Raw genomic sequence first — 23,395 nt, 5'->3', positions numbered from 1 at the left:
TTGGTCCGAACAGCTCTGGTTCAAGCATAGTTGCTCCACAAAGGATCAAGTCCAGACCCAACTTCCCGACCTCAAATGTTGTGTTTAAGTTCATCTGGCATCCAGGCTACTACCTCGATTCAAATTAAATTCAAATTCAGGAATTTAATTGGAATTGAAAAGGTATTCTCACAACCCTGGTAAATACCATGGTATGTAAATGTGGTAATCATCCAATACCATGGTATATCAAGGTACTTTTTTGTAGGGATATCTTGAAATTAAAGAGTATTCTCTCTGCACAGTGTTTAATTAAATACCAAATGTGTGAATGTGGCCTAGAATTTTAACTAGGCGTATAAAAATGTCCTTTCTGCTTTTATCTGTTTTTGTGTTCTTTTGCATGAGATGGAAATGATTCTAAGAGCTGTGGATTGAGGTTGAGAAGTTCTCATTAATGAGATAGAAATGGTCCACTGCTGATGTTCTCTTCACCTCGTGTGGTAAAGCAATAAAGGGAAATCAATTTCATCTCCTGTATTTCAGGCTGTCTCTGTTGACTTGAGCTCTGATAATACTCCCAGACAGGCTTGCTAAGTGTCGGAGGTGATGAAAGAGGGCAGGAAAAGAGGGGGAGGACAAAAAGGGATTTTGCTGCTTAAAAGGGATTTGTTCAGGGTAGCAGGTGTTTGCAAAGGTTACGCGCTCTTTCACCCTCACCTTGAATCATCCAGCGCTGAGGGATTCGTGTTCAAATTCCTCTGAAAAGCGTGAGGGCATGCTTCCGCTCTCTCATCCACGCTAACACATCCGGTCCACTGTTATAAGTGTTCAAGGCTCTAATGGTTCGCTTTTGTCCGTTTTACTTGAGTCAGTTTGGATTATTTCTTGTTCTCATTCCCAACCCACCTGGGTCAAATTCAAAAACAAGACATTTCTCATTATTGTCTCTCCTTTCAATCTCACTTGAGTAATTCTTTCCTGTGATTGATTCATCTGATCTTCACCTGCATTCCTCTTTTGCTGATATAATTGACTGTTTTTGAGAGATGCTGCATATATATGACAAAAATATTAATAAAGGAAAAGCATGTTACATTTCCTAATGGAGTATGAATCACTAAAATAAAAGTACTTTTAAAGATGCCGGGTAAGCATTGACAGTAGGAAGGAAAGGTAAACAGTACTGATAAAAAGAATAACCCCAACCGACTGCGTTCCTCCTGGTCCAGGTGCAGCTTGTTAGCTATTTGAGTGGAATAATGGATCTGCGTCATTCACTGCCATAAATGATTATTACTGGAGACGCTCTGCTGTGCTCATATTTCTTGAGCTTTACCATTTGGATGTTTTGTTTCTGTCGGAATCTCATGGAAAATGGAGAAATATATCGCTATAGCAATGTGTTTTCTTGTATTTTAAATGTGTTTTCATGTGTACCATTGTATTACCTTGGCTTTTTGTATATGGTACTACAGTGATACCAGTTTTATGGATCTATACCATCATAATACCATGTTTTTTGAACATGTATCATGGTATAATTGTGTTCCTAGAAGCAGCTTGGTGTACTGTGTAAATACTCTGGTATCATTTGGGAGCACCATGTTATGAGAGACACCAGAGCTAGTCATATACATAAAGATTGATACATTTCATAAATGTTAGGTCAGGGCAAGTTGTCAAATGTGTTTTATAACATTTACTGTATCTGTTAGCCATAGTGATGATGACTTCATATTTTTGTATGTTACATTTAGCATTTATTCTCTTGATTATTGTTTTAATGTTAAAATTGAAAAAGACAGTAGTTATAATAGGCTGTTTAAAGGGATAGTTTACCCAAAAATGAAAATTACCCCATGATTTCACCCTCAAGCGATCATATGTGAGGTGTTTATGACATTCTTCTTTCAGACGTATACAATTGGAGTTATATTTAAATATGTCCTGGCTCTTCCAAGCATTATAATGATATATAATGATATAACGATGACGTCGGATGTAGCGTAAAGTGCAACTGCCGCAACTATGACGTGAGGGCGTTCGTAGCGTAAAAAAGCGCAACTGGCTAGACGATGACATCGGACGTAGTGTAAAAAGCGTAACTGGCGTGCCGATGACGTCAGATGTAGCGTACAACAGCGCCACTTGCGAGACGATGATGTTGGATGTAGCGTAAAAAACGCAACTGGCACTATGATGACGTTGGATGTAGCTTAAAAAAGCGTAACTGGCGAAACGATGACATTGGATGTAGCGTAAAAAAGCGTAACTGGAGAGACGATGACGTCGGAAGTAGCGTAAAAAGCGTAACTGACATGACGAGGACGTCGGATGTAGCTTAAAAAAACGTAACTGGCGAAACGACGACATTGGATGTAGCGTAAAAAACTTTCACTGGTGAGAGGATGGCGTCGGATGTAGCGTACAAAAGCGTCACTTGCGAGACGAGGATGTTGGACGTAGCGTAAAAAACGCAACTGGCACGATGATGACGTCGGATGTAGCGTAAAAATATTTAACTGGCGAGACGATGACGTTGGATGTAGTGTAAATGCGTAACTGACGTGACGATGACATCGGATGTAGCGTAAAAAAGTGTCATTGGCGAGAGGATGACGTCGGATGTAACGTACAAAAGCGTCACTTGTGAGACGATGATGTTGGACATAGCGTAAAAACGCAACTGGCATGATGATGACGTCGGATGTAGTGTAAAAAAACATAACTGGCAAAACGATGACATTTAACGTAACGTAAAAAGCGTAACTGCCGTGACTATGACGTCGGATGTAGCGCAAAAAACTGTCACTGGCGAGAGGATGACGTCGGACGCAGCGTACAAAAACGTCACTGGCAAGATGATGATGTTGGACGTAGTGTAAAAAATTTAATAATTAATAGATGCGCCATTAATAAATCGAAAAAGTGTGTTAATTGCAGCAAAAGCGACTCGACATGGCATGGGAGCACCACGGTGGTGATTCAGCACCTAAAATGAAAACATCTTGGAGTCCTTGATGAGGAGGAAGGGAGTTCAACAGCAGGGTAACGTTAATGCTGCCTTCACGTGCTCTCGGAATTATCGTAAATACGAGTTTCCTAGGTAAACATTGCACATGAACGCCCTCACATTTTGAAACTTGAATGCAATGCGCTCGTAATCACGACTTAAGAAGTCGGAATCATCAAATTTCCGATAGCACGTGAAGGCAGCATTATGCTGCCTTCACGTGCTATCGGAATTATCGTAAATACGAGTTTCCGAGGTAAAAATTGCACCTGAACGCCCCCACATTCTGGAAATTGTAATGCAATGAGCTCGTAATCTCGACTTCAGAAGTCGGAATTATCCAATTTCCGATAGCACGTGAAGGCAGCATTAGTCACTACAAAATCCCACTTTTGTTCCGTTTCGAAGTGATGTCCCTCCAGTAGCTCTTCTGATACTTGTTTACTCGTTATCCAACTTGACAAGCATGACCAGTTAGCGTAAGCTTGTAAATAACAGTAGTAAAGCAGGGGTGGTATAGTTTGCAAGACTAAAGACACGTTTTTATTCACTTGCCTTTTTTGGCCCATTAATTTTTCTATCTGTTGCTATGTTAATTTCGTTGACAAATAATTTGTCTGCATTTTAATCAACAAAACTTTTCACAGACAAAAACGAGACGAAAATCAAAACCAGCTTTGAATGACAAAAACTGATTAATATCTAATGTCATTTTCGGTCAGCATTCTGTCTTAAAGTGACAGCAGTCCATTAACCTGCTTCCATTTGTGCTCTTAATATTAATCAAACAACAAAAGACAGAGAAAATCACCTCTTTAGTTTTAATAAGGATTCATTATATTTATTATACATTCATTATTTAATCCATATTTAATCTATAAGGAATGTTGTATGCAAGTTGTTATAAAGAATGCATATCATTAATTGAAAATAAGACGTGTTCTTCTTTAGGAGGAGTAGTTTTATTTAATTGTTACATAATATTTTTTAATATGTCACAGCAGTTAAATCTGTGTCTGGATTTAATATCATTCATATTAATAGGTTAATACAGTAGATGTTTTCTCCAGGAGTATATACTGTAATGGGTTTGGACATTTTAGAGAAATTCTTAATGCATTACAATTGAACTAAACCCATTAATTTTGTTTGAGTGTGTGCATCTGAGTGTAGTGTAGAGAACAAGTTCTAACATCCTGTTAAGTTTTCTGATTAGTATTTTTCTTTATATGGGTGGTTGACGTGAACTCAAATCCAAAGTGGGAAAAAAAAAAATCTAAAATGTATGTCAAATGTCTTATAATTATATTGCTTAATATGTGAATAATTCAAAACTGAATGTGTCCCTTTCTAATTCCTTATTTATTTTGCATTTTATTAACTTTTTTGTGTGGTAGTCCCAAATATTGTCCACCGGTGTGACAATTTTTTATGTTAATATTTAATTCAGAGATTGTGTGAACGATAAGACAAATATGCACAATCCTTATCAATTTGTCCTAATTACATTCCCACATCAGAAGTAGCCAATAAAAATTCACAATCATGTTATTATCCCACTATAAGATGTACACATAGGGACTTTACCCAAATGTCTGGATTATATTAATTATAATTAGTATAAAACCTAATGAAGCTTCATTCCATCCTTATATGTGCATAGTGATGATATCATTATTATACTATTCAACACCTTTTACATAAATTTGTGCATTTAAGTGCCTTTTCCACTTATAATTCACTTTGTCACAGCACAGGACATTTCGTCACATCATTGGACAACAAAAAGTACCAGTATGCCCCTGTTTTGTACAGGTCACATTTATTATTTTTTGTTCAAATAATTATAAAAAATCATTCAAATAAAGTTACAGCTTAAAGCTCAAATGTTTTTTGTACAATAAAGAAGAAGAAACCAACATTCCTATAAAAAAAACCTGGGAGCTATCATAACATTTAGCAACATAACATGAACATGTAAACAAATAATGGAATAAATAATTAAAAGGAATTGACCTGTATAAAACAGCAAAACATCCTGTAGTTCTTACAAATAATAATTCATAGTTAACTGATTATTTTCTTTTGGAACTGTGCTGTACAACAGAGTACACCATGAAATACAAACAAATAAAAAAAACAGTAGTTTTAGAGTTTAAGGACTCATCCTCCTCCTTTCACACCGCATTGAACATCAGCCAGTCATATTTGGTGAGCTGGGCTGCACGCTGGTGGGGCTCTGGCTCAGAGATGACACTGACAAGTTGGTCCTTGCTGTACATAATGCAGTCTCGCCTAGCAGGCCACTTGAATGTGTTTTTCCAGCCAATTTGCATCATGCAATTGACCTCAATGTGCTCAGCATTTAGTTGTGTGATCTGGCCAACAAATGGCTTCTTGTCATAGCGGACGATGACGAATTTCCCTACAGTGTACTTGTCGTCAAACTCTTCCTCTCCACCTCTGGGACTCTCAGGTTGGGTCTTTTGGACTTCACAGGCAAGTGGTTCCTCTGAATCTTTTGACCGATTGTCTGGCCTCATCTTGCTTGGAGAGAAGCAATCGCACATCTCTGGGTAGCGGCAGAAACAGCTTAGAGACCTATAGAAGATCTCTCCAGCAGAGAAGGAAAGTATTTGGCGCGTGTTTAAGATGCCAGGTACTTTCGGGACAGAAGGTGGCAACATCTCGTTGAACACCTGGATATCTGCCTCATCGATCCATTTGAATTTTATGTTTGGGACCTCTTTTCGGGCTAGGAACTCATAGAGGTCCTTAGGGCTTTGTATGTCTTGCCCCCCATGGACATGGTTGTCTGCCATGCGTTTCACTGATCCCCCAACTCCATCGGGTGCACCTTTCCCATGGGCTCTCTCTGAGTAATTCCAGGTGATTCGCTTCAGCCTCCATGTGTAGGGTACACTACTCAAAAGGTAACAGTTTGCCTTGTTTCTGTATTGGGTGACTGGACCATCACTCAACACATGAAGCGTGTCAATCTTGTGGCCAGAGTTTGCTATAATTTCCTGTACCACTGGTTTGAGGTGGGCCCACACAGCACGTTCGTTGTGGCTGACAGAGTCAGAGATTGTGGCATAGGACTGTGAGCCTGTGGATGTGTAAGCCACTGCAGTATGGATGGATGCCTGCTGCCGGTTTCCTCCAAAATGAAATGCCTGGATTTCCGTGTTAAGTTTGCAGGCATAGTTCTCTGAAAAGTCCACAGGCAGAACCATTTCGTTGTCTTTTAGATTTTCTTTAAGATGCCTGAATTTCTGGGCCTGGTGAAGCCAGTTGAATTGATGGATAGCAATACCGTCCAATTCTTTGTTGAACTCCTCAACCAGTTTTCCGATTGCACCATTTTCAGTTTTCTTCACCCAGTTTTTGTATGTTTTGTCTCCTACAACCACATCTTCCTTTACCCAGTGTTCCCATCTAGCCCGATCATCTAGATTAAATATGGCAATCTGGACTTCATCATTGCAGCACTCAGTGCATGTGCGCTCCATGCATTTCATGTTGTCCATTTTACAGGTTATGCTGGAAAGAAGATATGATAGGCTTTTTGAAGGTAGGACACCACGTTGTGACAAGGCATCAATAAGGAGACGCATGTTCTCATGTTGGTAGCAGGCGCATGTATTACGATCATTTGCCTTGGCTTCTGTTACATAAAATGGCTTATAGCGTAGAAACTGCCTGTAAGACATTCTATGGTTTAGTGCAGCTGTCTGGGAGAATTCCTTGTGCAAGTCCACCAAAGACTTTACAAGTACTCTCCTTTGCATTTTTTCTTTCCTCCCAACAGTGTCCTTTTTCCCCGGAAGAAGCCTGCTGCTCTCGTCTCTCAATAGGAAGGACTCCACTTGTTTCTTCCTTTCTTGAGCAATGTTTCTTCGTTTTGACTGTTTGCTTGTGTGTGCATTTTTATCCACCTTCCGTCTTTGCACAAGGCGTTTATTCTTTTTTCTAAACCTATCCGATCTTCTTTTTTCAGCTTTAAGTTGCTTCCTTAACTTCTCATTTTGCATTCTTAGCTTCCTTAGTTGTTTGTTGACAGATCTTTTTCGTACTCTTTTGGGTGTCCTTTGGTCTCTGGTGGACATCTCTTTAGGTGATTGTGTTGGTGTGCTACACAAAACAGGCACTGGCACTGGGGCCTCATTGATCTCTTCACGATTGAATGGCTGGTCATGATCCTGATCCTGAGGTGATTGTGGCGTTAGATCAAGGATAGCCTTAGTGGCTTTTTCCCTGGCCCTACATCTCCTCTTTGACTCTCTCCATTTTTCTTGTAGCTTCTTCCTTGTTGCTGGCAACATAGACTTCACACTGAGCTGAACAATTTTCCCACATGCTTTCTTCTCCTGATATCTGTGGGGAAAATTATGAAACCAACCATGACTATTGTGATACGATGAAGCATTAATCATGTCATGAAACGCTTCAATTCTTATGCCTAAATAACTTTTGGTAGCTTGTCAAATTTACTTTCTGCATCTCTCTTTCAGGATGTTCTCTCTCCTCTGAGGATCTTTATTCAGCCTCTCCCTATACTTCCTGGTCCTTTCCTTGCTTGTCATCTCAGCCTCTCACTTTCAATGTGGATTTCAAACTAGCCATAACAAAACAGAGAAGGAAGGTTGTGTCCTTCAATTCTGAGAGTAAGAAAATGAGAAAATGCAAACATCACTACTACAATTAGCTACTATAGGTTGGGAGGGAAGTTACGAAGGGAATAGGATATAACCGTGAGACCGATGGTTATAGTTGAACACCGTCATTAGAACTCTAACCGCCAAACCGTGTTATTAAAATATTTTTTACAAAAAATGTTTATCATAATGTTTAAATAGCCTACTAATTAAAAACAATTGTTAACAGTCTGTGGTTACGATTCGTTCACGAACCGGACATCACTGAACAAAGAATGTTTACGTCCACTGGTGTGACAGCCATTTCCACCAGTGTGACACTGATTTCATGTCACACTATAGGACAGTGCTGTCACACCAGTGGACATTTTCAAGATAAAGGCCAGTTTGTGGCCTAGCTATATGAGAGACAGTCTTCAATCCTGACTAACAGTGTTAAGGTTTACATTATTTTCAATAGTTAATCCATTTCAATTGATGGAAATTTTCAGATCAATACTTAAATTATGTCACACCAAAGGACTGCATAATGGATCCCATTTCCAACAGTGCACGGAAATAGCAATATTGTGAAAATATTTTAAACAGAACTTACCTTCTGGGCAGTCCATGTGCTCCAGTGAGGTCTACTGTACTTCCTGGATTGAAGAAGACCCCCTCTCAGTAATAGGGTGCCCAAATGAATGCCCGTTTAAATCTACAGAATGGTGTCACACCAGGTGGACACCAGTTTTGCGGACAAAATGTAATGTGTCACAATTATTCTAAATGGGGACCTTATGACTTATAACCTTTAGTTTCATTAAGTTAACACCGCTATAACATCTATTCAAGTATTTTAATGTATTTAGACTTATTTTTCATTTAATTACAGTAGTTTTAAGATAAGCAACGCTACCCCGGACAGTCACACCAGTGGACAAATGTCATGTTTAAAACAAAATATTTACATATTTGAATTATAATACTCATTAATTACAGATGTATTAGTTCTGGAAGATTAAACTGTATATAACAACCGATATTTGAATGAAATATTATACATTTTTATTTATATTTGTCACCATGAACACAAAAATGTAGCGTCACGTCAACCACCCATATATAAAAAAAAGCAACCTGTGCACTTTCTGAAGATTTTTTGCACTGTGAATTTGCACTGTCAGTTCTGTTTTTGAATAAACGATTGGAAATTAATGTTTTTTTTAATCCGATTCATCGATTAATCGAAGAAATTATCGACAGATTAATGGATTATTAAAATAATCGTTAGTTGCAGCCCTAATTTATAACATGTTAAATGTGGAATTTTTTCTTTCAAAAACCCATCGATTCCTTTATTAACCCCCCGGAGCCGTGTGAAGTTTATAATGGATGGATGCACTTTTTTGGTCTCCAAATTTGGGCTGCCATTTTTATAAAGCTTGGAACAGCTGATTGTATGATTGTATTCGTCTGAAAGAAGAATGTCATATACACCTAGGGTGGCTTGAGGGTGAGTAAATCTTGGGGTAATTTTCATTTTAGGGTGAACTATCCCTTTAATGGTAGGTTGTGACAATTTACCCCATATAATCTGTCAATATACAACACTATTTTGGGCATGTTGTCACAAAATGTATGTCACACACACTGTATTTGTGTGTGTATATATATATATATATATATATATTTATATATATAACAATATCACAGTGGCATTGTTCAGATGTGTTTAGTTCAGACGTGCTCCGGGTTAATTTATTTCAATCATTTAGGACGGTTTCTCTGATCATTGTTGGAAATGGACCCATTACAATCATAATTAACTGAGAGTCTGCCACAGAGAACCTTTCCTGGTTTTTGTTTTTGTACAAATGCATTTTTATTTCTCAAACATCCTTCTTCCTTTTTCATTTATCAGAGAGTAATTAATGGCCTTCGCTGAAATTTGGCACTGGCAGGTATGCTTTTCCCTCGCTGTTGGATGCTCTTATTCGTTATTATGCAGCTGCAATTAATCCCTGTACTTCCGAGTCAATACGTGGCCTGTCATTAACTCACCAAGGGTTAGGCTACAGCGAGACTCACAACTGGGCAGAAATTGCATCTGAATGGAAGTGTGACAAAAATATCTTCTCACAATGATGGGATGTGATACTGAAAGCATTAGCATTTTTACATTTTTGTTTACATGTTGTTTGTTGTTTAAATAGTGCTGAAAACTTTTGATTGATTCAATTTGAGAAATCTCAATCTGGATCTAGATTAGTTCATTTAGGATTCTGTTAAATCACAAATAAAATCTCTTTATCTCGATTGACAGCAATGATTTATTGCAGGGCTAATGGAGCATTTTTCTAAAGTCTTCTGCCTTTTTTTTCTTTTGAGGAATAAGAGAAGAATATATTGCATCGTCTTCAAACTGTGATTTTCCATCATATTCTTTACTAGCCAAGTACAGTTCAGCTTATTTCTTATTATTCTATCAGATATTCTATCTTTTCTAATGTATTTCCACAAAAAATATTAAGCAGCAATAATTGGAGAATAATAAGAAATAACCTATAAAATGGACTGAAGTTAACTTGGCTAGGAAAGAATATGATGGGATGTGATTGTAACAGGGTTCGTTGTTATGGGAGGAAGGAGGCGGGAACTGGTGAACGTTTAAAAGACTTTAATCAAATAAACAAATAAAGTAAAAGCGGCAGCCCCTCACGGACGACTGCCCTGCACACACATACCAAAACGTAAACAAAACACAACGTAAACTCCAGGCCTGGTCCTCTCTCGTCCTTCACTGTCGTCAATCCTCCTTTTATGCGTCCGAGCTAATCCGTGAGACAAGAGACTAGTGCGGCGCAGTCATTATCATTCACTACAGGCCTCGCCCCTTTCTCACGGCCTCCCTGTTCTACTTGCCACATACCCTCATTCAGGGGCGTATCCATCTTTTCAGAAGTGAGGGCGACAGAAATGTCAGGTGTAATACCAGTTTTTTTCTGACCTTTGTCTAATTGACAGATTTAATTGATCTCATCTCTTGCTTTTAATTCAGTAAGATATCAAATACACTGCTGAACAATAACCACTAATATCTATAATGTTTTCCCTATATGTTATGCCAATTTTATGATTGGTTTATGTACTACAAACATGTGTGCATTAAGTCCCCATGGATTTAATGCTTTGTAAAAAAAAATATCACTGAATAAGGCAGAAAATATACAGTACCAATCAAAAGTTTGGAAACATTACAATTGTTAAATTAGTTTTGAAAGAAGTCTTCTGCTCACCAAGGCTGCATTTATTTAATAAAAAATGCAGTAAAAAGTAATACAGTGAAATATTATCCCAATGTAAAGCAGCTGTGTGAATATATAGTAAAAAATAAAAAAATCTTTGTAATTTATTCCTGTGATCAAAGCTGAATTTATCATCATTACTCCAGTCTTCAGTGTCACATGATCTTTCAGAAATCATTCTAATATGTTCATTTGATGCTCAAGAAACATTTATGATTATTATCAATGTTGAAAACAGTTGTGCTGCTTAATTTGTCTAGAAATCACGAAACTATTCAAACATTTGTGGTAAGATAAAAAAGAGAGAAATTAATACTTTTATTCATCACACATGCATTAAATTGATCAAGTGGCATTTAAAATATAACAAAATATTTATACATGCTTTATTCAATGCAAATAAATGCTGTTCATTTTTCTGTCTATTCATTAAAAAATCCTGAAAAATATCATCATGGTTTCCACAGCTGTTTTCAACAATGATTATAATCATAAATGTTTCCTTTTCATCAAATGATCATATTAGAATGATTTCAGAAGAATCATGTGATACTGAAGATTGGAGTAATGATGCTTTGATCACAGGAATAAATTACACTTTACTATATCATTACAAATTAAAACATCTGTGAATATACAGTATATGTGAATATATTTTGCAAAATTAATGTTTTAACTGTATTGTTTATTAAATAAATGCAGCCTTGGCAAGTAGAAGATACTAAACATTAAAAAGGCTGTCAGTTAGCACTGCATTATTCATATTCTTTATTGTCAATAAATACCTTGAGATGGCTGGAAAAACACAAATCATATTGTCGCAATCGTGTTTGTTGTCACGTTTCATCAGTCATAGCGATTATTTTTATTCAGCTGCTGCTACAGCGCTGAATGCCTTTGGAATGTGACAGGTTTTACTTTCACGAATCAGTTTAGTTCTTTCTTTGAGAGCGCGCCCTATGGCTTCGAGTGTGAATTGGAGTGTTGCACGAGAGTGTTGGCACTCCATAGTGTTCAGATCGCCTCATTTTTGGATACGAATAAAATGACAGGTCATGTATAGATTATTTTGTGTCTTTGAATTTAAATCTAGATTTATTTACGTTGGCTTCTACGTAAACGAACTTGCTTGTGTAACAGACATAGGCCAGTAAGAGCGGTGCAACTAGACGTCGGTTCGAATCCCGCGCGGAGCGGGTCGACTAGGACCGGCGCGACCTGGTAAAAGTGCAGGGGACAAATGTACGTTTTATTAAAATTGCGGACATTTCCCCCGCGTAATCTACGCCCATGCCCTCATTGCCCCTTGCAGGCCGGGAGGTACTCCCAAGACTGCGCTCTACTCCCCCCTCCCTCCGGGGGGACTGATCATGGCGGCCGCAGCACCTGGGGGTAAGCACAGACGAGGGGAGAGAAAAGGAGCCGGAAGCATGAGGAGCGAGAGAGGGGAGAAAAAAAATCATGGTCCGGTTCCTGGACACACTGCCGTTCGGTCCTCAGCCAGCCGAGAGGCTCTTCCTCGCGGTGCCATGCGATGGTACTGGACGCTCAGTGGACAGCTCGATCCTCCTCTGCCCCCTGGTGGCTGACTCCCACGCTCCCTGCTCCTCTCCAATATGGCTGACGGCAGCAGGCTCCGGCCCACGGCAAAGGCCAGCGACTCCTCCTCTCCCTCTCGGATGGCAGCCACCCCACCCAGGAGCGCGGCAACGAGCTTTCCTTCCCACCGGGTCTTCCACGCTACCCGACCTCCTCAGAACCGCGATCCCCCTCAGCAGCGAGGGCTCTCCGACAGAATGTCCCTCCTTCCTCCCGGGTTTCGGCACCAATGTAACAGGGTTCGTTGTTATGGGAAGAAGGAGGCGGGAACCGGGGAACATTCAACAAGACTTTAATCAATAAAACAAATAAACTGAAAGTAAAAGCGGCAGCTCCTCATGGACGTCTGCACACGCATAATAAAACGTAAACCAAAACACAACATAAAGTCCAGGCCTGGTCCTCTCTCGTCCTTCACTATCGTCGCTCCTTCTTTTATGCACCCAAACTCCTCCGTTCTCACGGTCCCTCTGCCTCGCTGCTTGCCACAGTGATCTATTCTCCTCTTTTTCCTCTAAAGAAAAACATAAAAGCACAAATGTTTTCAACATTGATAATAATAAGAATGATTTCTGAAGGATTAATGTGACACTGAAGACTTGAGTAATGGCCACTGAAAATTTAGCTTTAATGTCACAGGAATAGCATTATAAAATGTATTTAATTTTACATTGTAATAATATTTTATTAAAAAAAAAGAATGTAATCTTAATGATTCTAACATTTGACCGGTAGTTTATATATCAACAATTTTCTTATTTCTTTTTATTTATTTAGAAATTTTAGGTGAAACATCTAATATAGAGTTGATACTTAAATGCAGTTTATCTGAAAACTCCATCAACACCATGTCTTTTGAACTATAAGAGCAACCTCTGAGCAATACAAATTTACATACAGCTACAGCACAGATAATAATATCCACATTTAAACAGGATTTGGCCTTTTCCCTCCTCACCGAAGGCTAGCATCGTACTATATTTCACCCTTATTAGTGTTTGAGATGATGTTGGATGTGGGCCACCATGGTAAATATAGTCTAAGCACAAACACCCATGCATCCTTCTGCAACTGTCAACAGCTGCTCCATTTTCAGCTGGGGTTTAATAAGATGCCACACCGCTTCTGCGTAGATTTGCGTGATGAATCACAGAGCTCAGAGCGCAGGATCAGTTTGTATTTTTCAGTCACATTGTTTTATTTGGCCAGTCTTACTATTTTATGCCTTGTCAGCTCTTGCTTCATGGTGTCTATGTTAAAAGGGGGCGAATAATTAGAGCTGGACCCTGCAAATAAGATGCAATGAAAAGGAACAGATACACTCTGAAAATGTCTTTTATTTAAAACTATAAATGGCAGATACTATTTCAACAGTAACTATAGTAACAACAGTCATATAAGGAGAATCCTCACGGAAAAATAGGTCATCTGCAATCAAAATTTCAAAGATTTCACAAAATCTGCTTTTCAGTTAATGTTCAACTTAAGATATAAAATATATACATTTAATTCTGCACATTTACTTACTATTTGATATTGCTACTGCTTAATTCTGCTTCTAAAGACTGGAAATAATTATATTAATTGCATTTATTTTATTATTTTTGTTCACAGCCTTTTCATTTTTTTATTGTAATTTATTTTTTAAAATAGCTTTACAGTTTTCTTTATGTCAGACTGCTTTAGAACAATATTGATTGTAGAAGTATTAAAACATGTATTTATATTTTACTGATTTTTTATTGAACAGGTTTATGCATCTATCATTACTTTAATATTACTATATTACTATATAATAATAATATTATTACTTTTATAATGTTTTAATATCTTGCTTAAAAACAATTATTTAAATAAGGTCATGCTTAATATGTTTCTATGGGTCTTTAGCCATATATTATATTTTAAGACAAAGGCTTCTGTCATATTTGGGCTTCTTGGCATTTACTGTAAAGACTGTGAATTTTGGCACTGTTGCATTGTTAAATGAACTCTGTCAGATTAATATGAGAAGCTAATATGGGGAGGACACAGACATTCTTGAATGAATTGTTTAATAACATTCATTTGCATGATTTGTGACCTTAGATGGGATTTAATTTGTTTATAAGCTGCATAACTGATTCCCTCATTAGGTTATTGTGACTAGAACATTGTCATGATGTTTAAAGGCTGTCTTTGTCGTAAAATTGTTTTAGATGCAAGGCATTAAACAAGCTTTGTAGCAGCATTCTTTCTACAACAATTAGGGCTCCATGTGAATGAGACTGGAGGGGTTATCTCATTAAATTAGTGTCGCATTTGACAGTGAATGAGCTAAGGATGCTACAACTCTTTTCCTTGATGCTTCTGGCATTGTATCAACTCTTTGTTTATTATTAATAATTAATAGTAAATGTGTTTTTAAAATCTTTATTGCATGTTGATGACCTCATTTGTTTGGCATGAACAGTAGATCAGTGGATCTCAACTTGTGGTCTATGGGCCCTATCATACACCCGGGTGCAATGCGGCTTCAGGCTCGACACAAGTGTTTTTTGCTAGTTTCAGCCCGATCGATGCAATTATCATTTTCACGTCCTGCACCACATTGTTTAAATAGCAAATGCATTTGTGCCCATTTGTGCGCCCATGGGCGTGCTGGTCTGAAAACGAGGTGTGTTCAGGCACATTGTTGGTGCGTTGCTATTTTGAGGAAACTGAAAACGACTGCGCCATTGACAAAAACCTGTCAATTGCGCAGTATGTTTTGTGTTATTTAAAGGGTGCATTAGTAATATGCGCCGATAGGCGAGTGCACAAGACTCGTACACTCTGCTTATTACACACACAGGGATGCGCAGCAGCACACAAACATGTTTTAATATAAAAAATAAAAGGATTCCTCTCTGGAGAAGTGCTCAGTCTTTCGGCTCGCAAATTCTGCCATGTAAATAGCGAATCCGCCATGGTGCAAGCGCAACTGGCTTTTAAAGGGAATGGTAGATGAGATTCTGATTGGTTTGTTGGACATTATGCCCAAAACACATCCATTACTCATTAAGAGACTAGGTACAACCTTTTTAGACCATTCACCGGGCACACAGACCGTTTTTCCCTAGCAAAAGTGAATTCAGACACGCCCTAAGTGCACTTGCGTCATGCGCTTTAGACTATGTGCTTAGATCGTTAAAATAGGGCCCTTTATTCTGCTAAATCACATGTCTGCTCTTATGCATTTGCAAAATTGTCCATTTCCTTGTCAGGTTAGTAATTTTGCACATTGGTAGGCCAATTTAGTGACTGGCTCCTGAAGCAAAACCTGTTTGTCAGTGCAGTGGTTCTCAGCCTTTTTTAGTCCAAAGCCCCCTTAAAGAAATTTCTGGTACTTCTGATGAAATAACTGGTTGTTTTCTTTTCTATTTTTTATCTACAGAAACTGGGAGTGACAATGCACTTTTTACACTTTTTATGACTAATGAATTTACATGCTTTTCCAGTCATTCGGGATAGTGGGAAGTAATTTTTTACTCACAAATTTCTACAAAATAAAATATTTTACAGGTTGACATAGAAAAAAAAAATATTCATTAGACTCATTTGTTAACTTTAGTTAATGTAATGTTAACATGAAGTAACCGTGAACATTAACATTTAATAATCTTTATTCAATATATCTTTAATCAATGTTAGTTAATACAAATGCAATTGTTCATTGTTTGTAGGGCTGGGTAAAAAATTAATATTTCTCGATTTTAATCCATTCTCATTTTTATGAACCAAGAAAATCCCAAGAGTCAGTCTTTTAGTCAATGCTGTTTTCAGTTGATCAATGAACAATTTGTAGCACACCTCCCATCTTATAAATTGCACGAAGCTTTGAGATTTGTTACTTTAGTTATGAAACAACGTTTCAGATTTAAAATTATGTCCATTTTATTATGAAATTCAAACAATAAATACCATTTTGGTGCTCTTTAAAGTCCTCATGAAATCAAAATCGATCTTATTTACTTTGTTAGCCCACATTACAGATCTTAGGGTGAACAACTAATCAGTGCAAGTTAAAACACATAAAGAAATTGTTTTGCCATGCCATGTATTTGATGGCTTTAATCAAAATCTGAAAAGTAACTTCCGGTCTTGAATGGCGTTCCTTTTCCGATGATGACTGTGTGACGGCTTGGGTTTGAATATCCTTAACCACTCCCCTCCAACCGTTAGTCTGCTATGAGCGTGAGATGGAGAGGTGGAGCACTGAAGTAAAACCCTGCCCTTATATTCAGTTTTGCTTGGAAATACGTCACAGCACTGAAATAAAATCAGTTGCAACTTCCGGTTCACTGGGACTTTAATGTTGCGTGACAGACTGATGTAGCGCTTCAATTGAGGTGTGCATGTGAACTGATCATCTCTTCCGCTTTACTACTAGTTGCGTCATGAAATAAAGATTTACAACTTACTAAATGAAGAATGCCGCTCAATCAGTGGTTCAACCAACATGACATCAATAACAGCTTGAGAACAATATATTGCGTAACATTACCTCAGAAAAGCCATTCAATTACCATAAACTCGATAGTTAGCTAGAAAAATGGCTTTGTGTTAAATATATGCACTACTACATTGCATATTACCTATTATTTTTAACTGTTCTTCAATATTTAATTATTTTTGAATAAATTCTTCAAGTTTTTGTTACAGCCACCATTTAAATGTTTTTCAAAACACGAATTGGAGAAGAAATATAATTATGTGATTATAAAGTTAGTATTATAACTTTATTTTAACATTAAAACTTTCTTGTGTGTAATTTAAGTGTTTGTGTATCAGTACAACGGACTCCCTGTATAGTTTACAGCATTAGCTTTTTTTTCCCTTGAAAGTTTTTTTCCATGTAGTACTGCACCTGATAGATACCCCAATTAATCGATATTGAATCGAATCAAAATCAGTTCAAAGTTTGTGAATCGATATTTAATAAATTTTTGAAATGAACTTATTTTGTCTTATTATAAGTCATCTATCGTGCAGTTTTTTGGAAGCATGGCGAAGGCTCCCTAATGGGTCCCGGCTGCCTGGTTTAATTGTCTCCTTTCTTTATTTTCTCTCTAAACAGAACGATGCTGAGAGTCTGGTCTCAGGATGTTGGAATTGGGCACGTGTTCGGTCAGCGCTCAGACCCTCTCTGACCGTAATGCCCTGGCAGTCCCGTCTTTTGGTCAGGGCATGTGTGGCGGGATCCAGTCTCCGCGATGTTTCCTCCTCCAGCCTAAGGACCCGGAGAGCTGGCTCAAGCACCGGGGAACCCTGGAGGATGGCGCCCGCTCCTGTTCACTCCTGGAGCCCCAGAGACTGTCTGACAGCTTCCTGTCCCATGCATCTAGTTTCGATACCCTCTATGTCCCCCACGCCCGCCCAATGGGTCTGGCGCCATCTTCCCTGGACCTGGGGGGGTCGTGCGAGGGGGCGGCCGCATTGGGTCTGGACCCCGACATGCCCGTCAGCCCGAATATCATTAAACGGCGCAGGGGGGGACTTATTGAACAACGGGACATCATTAAAGCACATCAGGCGCACAAGATCCAGAGCACCCCACAGGCCCGGCGCAAGGAATGGGAGTAAGTGGCACGTGCATACACACAGCATGCAATTGAATGAGCTCTTTGCACACTTTGTAGAAATGTCTTTATTGGTAGGCTTTTATTGGTCACACTACTTAAAGAAATAGCTCACCCAGAAATAAAAATTCCTTCATTTACTCACCCTCATGTCGTTCAAACCGGTTAGAATAATACCTTTTTTTTTATAAATGTTCTGGTTCCTCTGTTTTTGTCATTTCAATAAAGAAGCTTCATTTATGCTTCAAAAAGCACCATCAAATTATAATAAAAGTGGTCCAAATGAGTGGTGCTCTATGTTCCAAGTCTTCTGAAGTCATACGATAGCTTTGTGTGACGAACAGACCGAAATGTAGGATGTTATACACTTAAAAGTGCATTCATGAGAGAAGTAGCAATGTCTGATTCACCAACAAGTAGTTGTTTTGGAGCTTGAAAGCTCCAGATGCCATTGATTTTAATTGCATGGAAAAAAGATTGACTAGTAAAATATAAAAAATTCTCCTTTTGTGTTCCATGGAAGAAAGAAACTCATATTGGTTTGAAACCAAATGAGGGTGAATAACAATTATATAAAAAAGTATACGGTTATCTGCCAGTCTCATATTGGTGTTGTGGAATTGTGGAATAGCACTTTACTTCTGTGCCAACATTGATATCTGTGATTCAGGCGATTACATAGCCTGGCTCCACCCTCCTACATACTTCCTCTCAATTTTAATTTCCTTCAGTACTCCGTCTGGGATTTCGGTATATTCTCTGGTTTTCTCCGGTCAAATTTTAACTGGTCCAATCAGCGAACAGAGGGAGTGGCTGAGAACGATGATGTTGATGTCGTTCTCTAGTTTGAGATGACAAACGTCACGACCAAACGTTAGCGGTTAGCGGATTGGTTATGGCAGATCCAGAGTGGCTCTGGGCAGATCCGATAGTTTTAAACTTCAACAGAGTACCCGCCTTCAAGGAAGTTAATGCTTGTCAATTGAGAGTGGCCAGACTCTCTGTACAAATGAAATGTACGAGAGTCTGGTAGGACCAGGCTAGCGATGACATGCTTAGAATGATACAAAGCCTTGTTTCCACTGATAAGAGAGTGATGTATCATCCAGACTGATATATCGACGTGTATATAACCCACTTTTTAATTTCTTCTTATTTATGCTTTATTTTGAATGGTATCAAGGTTTCAACAAAAATACTAAACAGCACAACTGTTGTTCACATTGATAATAATATGAAATGTTTCTTGAGAACCAAATCAGCATATTATAATGATTTCTGAAGGATAATGTGACACTGAAAACTAGAGTAATGGCTGCTGAAAATTCAGCTTAAACATCATAGGAAAAAATTACATTTTAAAATAGAAAAGTTATTTTAAATTGTTATAATTGTTTTACTGTATCAAATAAATGTAGCCTTGGTGAACATAAGAGACTTCTTTTAAAACTTTTGAATTGTAGTATATGTGTCAGCAGTATATCAGTCATATAAACCTGTTCTCTAGATATCAGCATCAGTTATGAAACCTGTATCAGTCGACCACTTTCACAATGTAGGTCAGATTATCATGATTAGATTCTATATCGTATATTTCGGGTTACAAGCCAATATGGAAGGAAACATTGTGTTCCATTGGTGATCCTTGTATATAAAACAGCTGGCTTTGTGTGCTTTTAGGGCTAGTCTTCGTCCTCTGCTTTTTTCATCATTAGGACATACCGGTGTGGGTTTTACAGTTGTTAAACCAGGAGAAAAGTGGGCCGAAATGAACACTGAGATTTAGGGCTGCAACGACGCGTCGACGTCGTCGATGACGTCGACTACGAAAATACGTCGACGTGCGTGAAATGCGTCGACGCGTCGGCGGCACATTATTTACGTTCTAGAATGGAACAGAAGATCTAGAATAATGGCAGCTTCTGCTCCCGGGCATAGTGAAAATTATCATTTATCATATAAAGCCAGACCGCGACATTCAAAAGTGTGGGAGTACTTTAAACAGAAGCCGAGTAAAACTGTGCTTTGTTCGCTCTGTAACGCCGGTTTCACACTGCGCGCGGTGACAGAGCAGGAGCTGTGCGCGTGGAGAGCGGGAGCTTTCACACTGCAGTCAGTGTTGCCAAGTCCGCTTTTTTCCGCGGAATTGGGCTACTTCTACACTGTTGCCGCGGGCTGTGTCTCATGTCCGCGGGTTGAATAAAAAAAACACACATATTTAACCCCCCGAACGCGATGTTTACCAGAGAACCTCCCCGAAACGCGATTGGGCTTGTTTTGGGCTTGTTTTGAGTAACGAATGGGTGGGTTTTGTTGTGTAAACCTGGCTACCCTGCTGCCAGTGTTCTCTCACGCAGCTGAACCGTGGCGCGTGTATTGCAACAGACGGTCACATTTTCCGGGGTTCTTCTCCGACCCCAGTACGTCTCGTGCTTTTATTTATTATGGGCTGCATATATCTCCTGTTAATGCGACCTGGTTCCCCTCTGTCCCAAACACATATGCATAATAACTTGCTGTATATAGGTAGTTTACATGATTAAAGTAACATTAAAGTTAAGATATGCCTCTAGCTTTAATCATTTAAATGTGTCTTTGAAGTTTGGGCAAAAACTTCTGGCAGCTTTAGTCGTTGTTTATGCACATGTATCTTCAAAATAGACGACTAGTTATACTATATTAAAACTATGCTGAAAGCTCCTGTATGTGAACCTTTTGCAGATAAATACAAGTGCATTTTCGTTTACTATTGACACAAATCAATAAGTAAATCATACTCAACTACTAGCCTATAGTAAACAACTTTTCCTAATTAGGCCTACTCTGTATACATTTTATGATGAATAGTATCATTATATATTATGTTTAAAAAGCTTCTTGTGTTCATATATTTCATTATAAAATGGCATACTATGTACACTACCTTTCCTGAAATACAATTAATATTGTCATCATTCATTGATTTCATGTTAAAATAATATACAAATTCACTACCCTCTTTGAAATACAATAATCAGTAAAAAAGAATCATAAGATTAATCTGGAAAAATAATCGTTAGATTAGTCGACTAATCGAAAAAATAATCGTTAGATTAGTCGACAGAAAAAATAATCGTTAGTTGCAGCTCTACTGAGATTACTTGTTATCGCTGCCTTCTATAGTACATGTCATAACACCGGGAAATTATAGGTGTGTTGCACCAAGAACGATTTTCAGTACAATGAAAAGACTATATGAGCAGAATAGAAAAGACTTTCTCTGTAAAGGAGTAACAGTTGGAATGGCTACTTTTAATCCCATAATAATCCATGTGAGTTATTCTTAATATAATCCAAGCATACCAGATTTGTATTTGTGGTGTAAGGCTCTCTATTTAACCCTTTAAGGGGCAAACTCAGGAACAAAAACAACTGTAAAAAATATTTATTTGCAATTCTTTGCATTATGAGTTTTTATCAAATGGTTCTAATGGTACATTTTTTATTATAATCAATCACTTTATATGGGGTAAATCAGACCTGCTACCAGTATAATGCAAAAATAAAAAGACTTCTTTATACCTTAGTACAGGGGTTTTCAAACGTTATGATAGGACCCCCAACATGATTAACCTTTTATGAGGGACTAAAATTGAAATTGTGTAAACGTACTATTCGACCACTTTCATCAAAAAATGTTTGAGGAAAAAAAATGTCTCGGTTACGTCTGTAACCTTAGTTCCCTGAGTAGGGAATGAGACGCTGCGTCACCGCTTTGGGAACGCCTCTGCGTGTTTGCGTCGTGAAGCACGTATGTCATCAGTCCAATAGAGAGTCGGAACGTCATAGACGGGTGACGTCATCGACCGGAAAGTATAAAGCATCCCCGGAAACACACGCCCACAGCTTCTGTAAAAAGGATGAAGCAAGGCGCTCGCGGGCATGCAGGGAATATGGCAGGGTAACACAGACGTAACCGAGACATTCCCCTTCATGAGAACTCGAGCTGCGTCACCACTTTGGGAACGAGACTAACCACGCCCCCATAGGAGCTGGATGCCCGCCTGTGTACTCAGGAAGCGAGCCCCCGAGCCCCCGGAGTAGTGTTAATATCTAGTTCGTAGAACCTGATGAAAGTGAGCGGCGAGGACCATCCCGCCGCATCACAAACATCCTGCGGGGAAGCCCCTGCCAAAAGAGCCTGAGAGGCCGCCATACTCCTAGTTGAGTGGGCCCGGACAGCCAAAGGAGACGGCTGCCCGGCCGCCACATAAGCAAGTGAAATGGCCTCGACCACCCACTTGCTCATCCTCTGCTTGGAAAACGGTCCCCCTCTCGAGACCCGTAACACACAAACAACTGTTCAGATCTTCTCCACAGGGCAGCTCTGTGGACATAAGCATCTAGTGCACGAACAGGGCAAAGCAGATTAAGTCTTTCCTGGTCTGACATCACAAAGGGCGGAGAACAGAAAGCCTGAAGTACAATAGGTCTCACAGGATTAGTGAGAACCTTAGGAACATAACCCGGCCTTGAAGACAGGAAGACCCTGGCCATACCGGGAGCAAATTCCAAGCACGAGGGTGCCACCGAAAGGGCTTGTAAATCTCCAATTCTTTTCAAAGAAGAAATAGCAAGCAGAAAGATAGTCTTAAGAGTAAGAAACTTCTCTGAAACTTCCTCAAGCGGCTCAAAGGGAGCCTCGGAAAGGCCTTGAAGCACAATGGCCAAGTCCCAGGCTGGCACCCTGGTGCGCACAACAGGTCTTAACCTCAAGGTTCCACGGAGGAAACGAGTTACTAAAGGGTGTCGCCCCAAAGAAACACCACCCAAAGGAGTGTGGTAAGCAGCTAAGGCCGCCACATACACCTTCAGTGTGGAGGGAGCTAACCCAGCGGAGAACCTCTCCAGCAGGAACTCTAGCACCGCACTTGCAGGGCAGTTAACTGGATCCCACAGGCGCTCTCTACACCATACAGTGAAGAGTCTCCACTTCAGAGCATAGTTTCCTCGTGGAGGGAGCTCTAGAGTGTAGAATGGTCTCCACAACCTCGGCTGAGAAACCAGAGCTTATGAGCTGGGCCCCCTCAGAGGCCAAGCCCACAGCTTCCACAACTCTGGGCGAGGGTGTACGAAGACACCGCCCGCCTGAGAGAGAAGGTCCTCCCTGAGCGGAATCTCCAGGGGAGAGCCGTCGAGGAGAGACACAATGTCCGAGAACCATACTCGGCCCGGCCAGAAAGGGGCTACTAGCAGAAGACGGGCCACGTCCCGGCG

General features: G+C 39.2%; 2 protein-coding genes across 2 annotated transcripts in view; one reads left to right on the top strand and one right to left on the bottom strand.

Moving 5' to 3' along the window:
• Nucleotides 1–4,804: 4,804 nt before the first annotated feature.
• On the bottom strand, nt 4,805–8,275 carry LOC307132651 (uncharacterized protein). The gene is made up of 2 exons (XM_079827114.1): nt 8,249–8,275; nt 4,805–7,372 (listed from the first exon to the last, which is right to left on the bottom strand). Exon 2 carries the CDS (start codon nt 7,318–7,320, stop codon nt 5,173–5,175), a length of 2,148 nt encoding a protein of 715 aa, XP_079683240.1. The 5' UTR covers nt 7,321–7,372; nt 8,249–8,275; the 3' UTR covers nt 4,805–5,172.
• A 9,388-nt stretch (nt 8,276–17,663) lies between these two features.
• Nucleotides 17,664–23,395, top strand: part of cacna1ea (calcium channel, voltage-dependent, R type, alpha 1E subunit a) — a gene marked incomplete at its 5' end in the record, with an annotated part of 151,052 nt that continues 145,320 nt past the window's right edge. Inside the window, one exon of the mRNA XM_079827079.1 lies at nt 17,664–18,139. Coding sequence (XP_079683205.1) covers nt 17,664–18,139 — 476 coding nt within the window. The remainder of the gene's footprint in view (nt 18,140–23,395) is intronic.

Source organism: Gobio gobio (assembly GCF_949357685.1).
Source record: "Gobio gobio genome assembly, chromosome: 10".
Lineage (NCBI taxonomy): Eukaryota > Metazoa > Chordata > Actinopteri > Cypriniformes > Gobionidae > Gobio > Gobio gobio.
Note: the sequence above shows the minus strand (reverse complement) of the source record. Positions and strands in the feature narration are given on the sequence as shown.